The sequence below is a fragment of the Sinocyclocheilus rhinocerous genome, unplaced genomic scaffold, assembly GCF_001515625.1.
Source record: "Sinocyclocheilus rhinocerous isolate Xijiao unplaced genomic scaffold, SAMN03320098_v1.1 scaffold130, whole genome shotgun sequence".
NCBI classification, from domain to species: Eukaryota; Metazoa; Chordata; class Actinopteri; order Cypriniformes; family Cyprinidae; genus Sinocyclocheilus; species Sinocyclocheilus rhinocerous.
Window position 1 is genome coordinate 51,760 of NW_015623500.1, and position 9,915 is coordinate 61,674.

The 9,915-nt window shown below is 36.6% G+C and overlaps 1 protein-coding gene across 1 annotated transcript in view; it reads left to right on the forward strand.

Moving 5' to 3' along the window:
• Positions 1 to 9,915, forward strand: part of LOC107756783 (mitogen-activated protein kinase kinase kinase 10-like) — a 37,532-nt gene that overhangs the window by 19,320 nt on the left and 8,297 nt on the right. Inside the window, exons 2-4 of the mRNA XM_016574084.1 lie at positions 7,632 to 7,812; positions 7,894 to 8,042; positions 8,145 to 8,320. Of these exons, the coding sequence (XP_016429570.1) occupies positions 7,632 to 7,812; positions 7,894 to 8,042; positions 8,145 to 8,320 (506 nt within the window). The remainder of the gene's footprint in view (positions 1 to 7,631; positions 7,813 to 7,893; positions 8,043 to 8,144; positions 8,321 to 9,915) is intronic.

The following is a 9,915-nucleotide window of genomic DNA, read 5'->3' on the forward strand; positions in this document are numbered from 1 at the left end:
GCGTTTATCGGTGAATCCGATATTACAAAACCGATATCCGATTATGGTAAAATGCTTACATATCGGGAAAAATATCGGTAAATCGATATATCGGTCGATCTCTAATCTAGTCATCTCAAAAATGGCTCAGACTAGTGCTGGGCGGTATACTGGTTCATACTGAATACCGGTGTTTATTTTTGTTATGATATGAATTTTTAAAATACCGCAATACCGGTGTATGTCGCTTAAACAACGTTGGGAATGCGACACTGTTTGAAAGGGGTCCCTTTTCACTGTTGCACTGTGGTGAGGGAACAGCTGTATGTGTTACTAAGCGTGAAAGTTCCGAAATTTAAGCTGTAGAACTAATAGAACGTGATGACACAGAAGAACTCATCCACAATATCCACATTGACCGCCACAAATATCCACCGCCCCTTGCCATCAGCTCCCACGTCTCACACACACGAGCGCGGCTTTAGCACTAGATTTAACAACTTTCAGACCCTTTTAGTGACTTTTTTTCCATAGAATATTCATACTGACAAACCTAGCGACTTTTTTGGATAAACCTTAGCTATGGTTCAGTTGGAAGATTTCGCCAGTGCTGTCCCGCGAACGCGAGGTCTGACTTTCCCGGAGAAGTGTCACCTCTCTCGGCGTCTGTTCTGTGCAGTGAGCGGCAGAGAAGCAGCACATTCAGTTGGCCGCACCGCAGCCGACTCATCAATAAATGAGTACAAAACAGCGTTTCCTAGCACCTGTCGCTTACTGATTGTTTGGAATTATAAATATGAGCGTAGTTAATATCACATGCACTTTTTAGTTTGTTGATGTTTTAAAATGATCCGATCCGTGGGTCAAAAACCGTAATGTGATCCGAACTGTGAGATTTGTGATCCGTTGAACCACTAGTAGATGTATGTTGATTTTATCAGACGATGCCGTGATTATAAATGAGAGTGACTCCTGGTTAACATGTATTAAAAGGGGTCGTGTTTAGTCACTATTTAGTGTGGTATTTTTTGACAATATTCACTCATCGTGACAGTAAAATAGGGCATTCTAAGTCAATACACTGCAGTATTTCCTCTCTCAATCAGTAGAAAATACGGTTAACACCCTTTTTAAAAAAATTAAATATGGTCATGTACCGTGAAACCGGTATAATTTTGAAAAATACCGTGATATACATTTTTGGTCATACCGCCCAGCACTAGTAATGCATATATTTTACTACATACAATACTATAACATTTTGATTTAAAATGCCACAAGACTGACACAGAAGAGAAGAAATTGTTGAATAAATTTATTTTTATTTATTTAATTTTTTTGCGCACAAGAAGTATTCTCGTAGCTTCATAAAATTACTGTTGAACCACTGATGTCACATGGACTATTTTAACAATGTCCTTACTACCTTTCTGGGCCTTGTCAGTTGCATTGTTGTCTATGCAGGGTCTGAAAGCTCTCAGATTTCATCGGAAATATCTTAATTTGTGTTCCAAAGATGAACGAAAGTCTTACTGGTTTGGAACGACATGAGGGTGAGTAGTTAGTTGGCTGAACTATCCCTTTAATAGCCAGATAAAAAAGCACAAGAATGCCTGATTGTAATAGTCACAATGTTGCTGTGTTTTACATCACCAGTAAAACCATTGCAAATATCTGATACATTGCCTACCCCTTTTCTCTATAGATGCAGGCCTGAAAATAGGAACCCCTGAGAAATACAAAATGAAGGATTCAAACTGCTATGTCAGCATGTGGGACTGTAAAAAATCTCTCTCTCAGCAGTGTAATGTAGTGTACCTGGGCTGAAGCAGTAGGTAAAATCGGGGGGTGGGAGGCGGGGGGAACAAGGGACCTGACTCAGCCACAGTACCAGCTGTTCCTGCCTTCAGGGACAGTTTCATTTCACCCTTCGTGCTCCCTACTGAGTGTGCACTATATATGGCACTGAGGGGGAATTCGTGCTTTCAGATTAGAAGATATGGAAGAGTGGGCGACTCGGCGAGGGATTGAGACACAGACCTTTTCAGTGAGCCATAGGGAGACAAAGAGGACAGCACTGTGTGGGTGAGAGAATGTGTTTCAGAGACAGCTTGTCTCTTTCTTGGATTGTGCGCCTGACAAATCAGGCAAAGTTTAGGACTGTGCCACGCTTATGTGATTTACCAGATATTACAAAAAGCGATAGTAAAAGCTATTAGCACAATAACACGACTTCTTTATTGCTTAATTATAAATCATGACTGTTCAAATATTTTATCACCCTCTTGACTTTAAACTGCTGTGTGAAGACTGGATGATGTGCCGTTCTCATGGATTGTCGAAGAGACAAATGGTCTAGTCTCCAATCGGATCATGAAGGGTCAAGGGTCAAATTGCTTGTTGTAATGACAAACAGTTAAACATGGGTTGCAGCATGACCGATGTTTGTGCCCTGACACCATACTGCACTTTATCATCATCAGGCTTAGTTTAAAGTAGCTGCAAATGAAGATCTATATAAAGGAAATGCTAATTAAGTTGTATTTTATGCCAACTGGGGTCCAGAGTGAGTAATTCTTTGAAAGACAGAATATTTATGTTAAGGGATCTCTCTCTCTCTCTCTCTCTCTCTCTCTCTCTCTCTCAATATATACTGTATACAGTATATAACCACTAAATATGACAATTATCTCAAAAAACCATCCATAGTATCTTATTTCTCATGTACATTTTAGTGGTTTAACCACAAATTATTAAATGATGTTGTGAATGATCAGTCATTATCAGGTTAATTAATTTGATACACAGACTGTGAATAAAGTGTAAATATCAATGTTATGAATGGGAGTTATGGTTGATGTCCTGTGCATATACGGTGGTTGGTTTGAGAGTGTTTGATGTTAGACAGTTACGAGTTGTAAAACCTGTGTGACTGTCCTCTTATATATCATCCCAACACATAAACATACACTTTCATGCATGCCCTGAATGTCCGGCAGTAGCCTTTAGTGAAGAACCACAACAGAAGTTAATTGGAACAAACATGCACGTATATGCAGCGTACACACACACACACACACACATTTACCATCACTGACACACCCTCGCTTATTCAACCTCAGACATGTTCAACGAATGTGTTTTGTGCCTCTTTATTCACTCCCATGAACACCCTCTCTCTCCACACATATATTCACACAATCTATATATTCTTTCTCTGTGACATGCACACACACATTCACCCCCTCATAACCCTCTGGTGGCAACTGTCCCTCAGGGTGATATGGCCACTAAGACAGGCATATATCAATGCCTTATTAATATTGTGAGCAGCCATCTCCTATTCTCCTAATCTCACGTCACACCAGAGGCAGAAACACATACTCACACAAATGCACACAGGTAAAGATCAAATTATAGCTTAACAAGTTCACTAAAACATATTGGTAACACTTTACAATAAGGTCCCATTAGTTACCATTGAATAATGCATTAATTAATAAAAATCTGTTTTAGTTGTTGCAATTGTTACAGTATTTATTGATCTTTGTTAACGTTAGTTAATAAAAATACATGTTCATTGTTAGTTGATGTTAGCTCAGGTCCATTAAATAATATGAACAGATGTGATTTTATTTTGATAATGTATTAGTAAACAATTTTGATTTTGATAATGTGTTAGTAAATGTTGAGATTAATAAGTTCTTTAACGTTTTTTTTTTCATTGGTAGTTCTTGTTTTCTAATGTTGTTAACTAATTTAAATGGAACCTTACTGTAAAGTGTGACAGAAAAATTGTATTTAGAATAGTTTTCTTTCAGTCTTGAGCAGGTAAATAACTTACACAGATCAGTCATTTAGCCAATATGATTATCAGATCTCACACACACACACACACACAAAGTCTTGTCTTGTCAGTAAACTTGACTCAACCTTCTATTGTATAATAATAGTGATCATTCAAATCCAGTGTTTTTGCTATATTTTGTCATCTTTTCATCTAATATTGCAGGAATTGATCAGTTAATACATCTCTAAAAAATGTGAACTAATTGTTTTCACTTCTATTTTTCAATTTTTATTTTAAAAGACAGTTTGGTTTTATTTACACCCCTGGCTTCCATATAGGGCAATCTATCTATCTATCTATCTATCTATGTATCTATCTATCTAATCTATCTATCTGTCTATCTATCTATCTATCTATCTATCTATCTATCTGTCTGTCTGTCTGTCTGTCTGTCTGTCATGTGTCTGTCTCATATTCTGTTATCTATATATTGTAAATGCATATAGGCAATGCTAAATGTAATCTTTGTTATTTAATAAAAACGTAAGTAGGATCATTATAATAAATGATCATAATTTCTTTTCATTGACAAAACATCTAGTTATACAAATAACGTGCATCTAGTTATCTAATGATCTGCATGTCATATTATATAATATTAATATATTATTATATTGTATAAAGTGACACAGCAGTTTATAATGTATTAGTCTATCTGATGAATGTAATAATCTGGAGGGAAAGAGAGAAAGGTTCCACCTGTTCAACCTGAGCTTGTGATGTGTTGGTCAAACAGAAACTCAGTTGTGTTCTCTTCCTGTCCCTCTCTCTCTCTCTGCTCCCGTTTGCATATGTGTGGTGATAATGGAAGAGCAGGCTGCACTCCACCCGTCCCCACCCCACTCAAACCAGTCCAGCTGACTATTGACACTCCAAACATTTCCATAGCCTGCCCGCACAAGGAAAAACAGCAGGAAATACAGGGAGGAGGGAAAGAACAGGGCACCACAGACTAGCATCACTCTCTCATACAGTACACACTCACATATTTATATATAAATGTAATATTACGCACACACATATGACATATAGTACTGTAAAGAAAGCTATAGTTCACATTGTATTAATGATTTATTCTAACCGGTGTGACTCATGTTTGTAAATGTGAACTAGACTAGTTGAGCTCTTTTAAGTCTTTATGGCAACTGTATAATCTCATGTGGCGTGACTAGTGTTTCCCAACCTTTTTTTGTCTTATGTACCTATTGACTTCTATAATTCTTGTTCTAATAAACTAAGTGTGTGGATCTTGATAGTTTCAGTAAACATAGATCTGAATTCAATGAATAACAATGCCAGGATCATTCTGTCCTTCAATGCCACTTCTGTGAAATATTGAACCTGTTGGCCACATGCTGTTTACTGGTGCCTGTTATGAGTATAGGTTAAAGCTTGTCATGTGTCTCGCTTGTGTTGTAAAGGTAAATTTGCGTTGTGTATAGATGAGTTTGCACTTTACCTCAATTACGTGAAAGAGAGAGCGTGCGTGTGTGTGTGTGTGTGTGTGTGTGTGTGTGTGTAATAGATCTTGTTTCTCTTTGGTGCTCTGTGTTGCCTGCATACCTGCTACTGGCTGATAAATATTTGATAGAGCTTCAACTCGCTCTAAAAGTCAAGAAGTCTCCGTTTTGCTGAGTCTGGTCATTCAAAATTGACCCGGTTTACTTTCTTAATACATGGTATTATTGTGAATGATTCAAATTAGTCCATTCCGGAATACATTGCATTTATTCCCTTATGTACACTACCGTTCAAATGTTTGGGGGTCAGTAAGATTTACTTTTTGTTTTTGGAAAGAAATTAATACTTTCATTCAGCAAGGACACATTACATTTATTAAAAGTAATAGTAAAGTCATATATTAAGCAGCACAACTGTTTTCAACATTGATAATAAGAATGCTTCTTGAGCACCAAATCAGTATATTAGAATGATTTCTGAAGGATCTCCACTGAAGACTGGAGTAATCACTGCAGAAAATTCAGCTTTACCATCACAGGAATAAATTGCATTTTAAAATATACAGGTATTTTAAACTGTAATAATATTTCACAATATTACTGTTTAACTGCTTGGTGAACATAAGAGACTTTTTGAATGGTGTGTACAGTTCATTATTCCAAAGACAAAAAATATTTATCTGCTTTCGTCAAAATGTAGCAACTAGGTCCACCTTTGAAACAACTTATTTTCTTTTGAGTGACATAATGAGGGCCACGTGGGACATTGGATAAGATTAACAAAAGCCAAATAGCTATTTAGGTAGCGTTTTAGGACAGATTATCAACTGTTTTTGCTTCAGAATCCAAATTTTATATTCGTCATCAGGTGGCTACCTAACACAATAACAAATGTAAACTGTATTTGTGACCCTGGACCACAAAACCAGTCATAAATATCATGGGTATATTTGTAGCAATAGCCAACAATACATTGTATGGGTCAAAATTATAATTTTTTTTATTTATGCCAAAAATCATTAAGATATTAAGTAAAGATCATGTTCCATGAAGATATTTTGTAAATTTCCTACCATAAATATATCAAAACTTAATTTTTGATTAGTAATATGCATTGCTAAGAACTTAATTTGGACAACTTTAAAGGCAATTTTCTCAATATTTTGATTTCTTTGCACCCTCAAAAAATCGACCCTTATGACTGATTTTGTGGTCCAGGGTCATATTTAATTTATCTGGGTTGCACTAGTTTTACCTGTTTTGTTCAGGGGTTTTTAGGACATGAATAATTTCTGCATAATTTGGCTAGTTTCTTCCAAGTGACATTAATTAGTAGCGATTTACCATAGAGTTTGAATGGACGAATGGCCTTTAAAGGGTTACTCCACCTAAAAATGTAATACACTTATAATTGACTGACTCTCACGCTGCGCAAAATGTGTATGACTTTAATTAGATGGAGAAAAAAAATGATTTTTAGTAATCTAATCCATCTCTATGGCATGAATTGATGTCTTCTGATATGAAATGATAGCTTTATGTAAGAAAAGTACACATATTTTAAACATTTTTAACTATAAACCATCGCTTCTGGCCAACGTGTATTTCACAACGTGCTGATGTTTACATCAAGCATGAACTCATGAATTGTGACCTCTTTAAAAGCATTTTCAAAGCTTTTTTTAAAAAAAAAAAATAGGTACCAATGGTGTTTCAAGAGGATAGCAGTCCAATTTAACTCCATTATAGTGTAGTACTGTCACTTTTTATGATTCAGTTGATGCATCAAATCCTGCCCTAGATTTTTTTGTTCCCGTTAAACATCCGGTTTCATTTAGAAATACGTCACAGATGGAAGAGTAAAATGAGTTGCGAATAAGTTTTTCAAAAGGAATTTGTATATGCAAAACAATATGAGAATGGGAATGTGGAAAAGAAAAAGCAAGAGTTAATATTATAAAGGCTAAAATGAATTTGATATTTCTGATCTAAGATGATCTGTAGATGCAGTTTTGTTTTTGTGTACATAAGTGGTTCTCACATTGTGTCATTGTCATATGACTCAAACGTGTGTTACACATGTTTGCACTTGAGTTTTATCTTAAGTGCAAATCAAGGATATTGTTTGCCATCTTTGTGTAAAGCTTCTGCGTGCCAAATAATCTGGTTTGACTTCTAATGAGCACCACCGAGACTAATTACTGGATATTACATGAAGAAGTTGGTATTGTTTCCTCTATTCATTATTCAGGAATATCAACAAAGAGCCAAAATTCGCTCCATTTATCTCCAACCTACTTTGGTTTCATGTTTCTCTGTTCTTCATTTCACTCCTCCCTCAGTTCTGATTCTGGAGCCTGTGGAGAGAGACGACCTGAGCGGGAAGACTCTGAAGATCACAGACTTTGGGCTTGCTCGGGAATGGCATCGCACCACGAAGATGAGTGCAGCGGGCACGTATGCCTGGATGGCTCCCGAGGTCATCAAGCTGTCCCTGTTCTCCAAAAGCAGCGATGTGTGGAGGTGAGCTTCCATCCTCCTCTGGACTATCTTTTGCGGCCTAACTAGAGGTTTTGTGGCTGATTATAGTCTTTTTCGTGTCAGTTTTGGAGTGTTACTCTGGGAGCTGCTGACTGGTGAGGTGCCATACCGTGAAATCGATGCTTTGGCTGTGGCCTATGGAGTTGCCATGAACAAGTTGACCCTTCCCATCCCCTCCACCTGCCCTGAGGCCTTTGCACAGCTGCTGGGAGGTAAGAACAGTTATGGTTGAACCACATGAAACACTGACCTTTGAGATATCCACTCTTTATTTCATAGCATCATTATTTATGTCTCTCTCTCTCTCTATGTAGAGTGTTGGTGTCCTAACCCACATGGACGTCCTTCTTTTGGAAGTATCTTGAAAAGGCTGGTGGACATTGAGCAATCAGCCATGTTTCAGATGCCGCTCGAGTCTTTCCATTCCCTGCAGGAAGACTGGAGGCTGGAGATCCAGCAGATGTTTGATGAATTGCGAGCAAAAGAGAAGGTTAGGACCATAAACTGATGTTTGTTTTATATTTAATACAACTCAAGGAGAAAGTACGAGTGGCAAGTGGTGAACTTCTGAAATCTTTTCAGTGCAATATATCAGGTTGCAGCAATAGACTCGGTCTGGAAACGATCTCTGCACTGCTGTAGACGCACCGCTCCTGGAACGCACTGCCGGACCGCAACCGTCTGCAGTGTGCTCGCTTTATTAATCCGTTAACATGAGCGTGGAAAAAATACGCACCACATACGCACTGCAAACGGAGTAATGTGAACCTGGCATTATGTGTGTGCGCTGCGAGTGTGCATGAGCGCACTGTCTCCAGGAGAGCGTGCGAGCGCTGAATGGTTAAACACTGGCAAGAATTAAAAAGTAATGCAATTTATAAACTTTAGTGACGATGTGACACTGCCTCGATTGTGCAAGTGACAATTCCTGTGTCAACTGTGCACCGTGCAGACAGCTCGCCCAAAGCGATTATCGGCCGATAGTGATCGGTAGCCGATCAATCGGACCACCCCTAATAATCCCATATAATTTACACATTTAACCATATAAATAATATTATAATTTATTTTAATATACTCAGTCTCATTGAAGTCTTGTAAATTTAGGTTTTAAACATTTTTTTAATTTTTAAATAAAATACAGTACAGTAATAATACAGTATTTTTTATTTTTGCTTTATTTCTGTACTGTCAATTAGCAACCAATACCAAATTATCATTTTAAATTATAATTTTTTTTATTTAAAAAGAATAAAATAAATAATTGTTGTTTTATCAAGTTTAAAGTTTGGGGTTGGTTGGATGTTTTAATGTTTTCTCTTATTTTCAGCAAAGGCTCCATTTATTTGATCAAAATACAGTCATAACAGTAATATTTTCAAAATATTATGACAACTTTAACTGTTGAAAATGTAATTATAAAACTTTTTTTTTCATGTTTTCAGAAATCATTCTAAAATGCTGATTTGGTGCTCAAGAAAATGTTCTTATTATCAGCATTGAAAACATTGCGTAATATTTTTGTAGAAATTGTGCTTTGTTTTTCTCAGTATTCTTTGATGAATAGAAAGTTCAAAAGAACAGCATTTATCTGAAATTTGAAGACATTTTTTAAACAATGTGAAAGTTTCTACTCTCACCTTTGATCAATTTAATGTGTCCTTGCTGAATAAAAGTTGCTGAAAAAAAAACTTACTAACTCCAAACATTTAAATGGTATTGTACATTTACAGATATATATTTGATAAATTTAGGATCTAATAAAGATACAGATTAGGTGGTTAAGACTACAATGTATGTTTACACACAATTATTGTGAACCGATATACAACAGGCAGAGGTGGAAAGAGTACGAAAATATTCTACTCAAGTAAAAGTACCATTACATTAATGAAATTTTACTTAAAGGGGTCATAGGATGCTACATGTACTTTTACAAGTTGTTTGAACTGAAATGTGTGTTGGCAGTGTGTGTACACAACCACCCTAAAATGATAAAAAATCCACCCAGTGGTTTTTTGTTAATCTACTAAAATCTTTACCCCTTTCTCAAATCGAGCCGATCTCAGATGCCTGTCTGTGTGA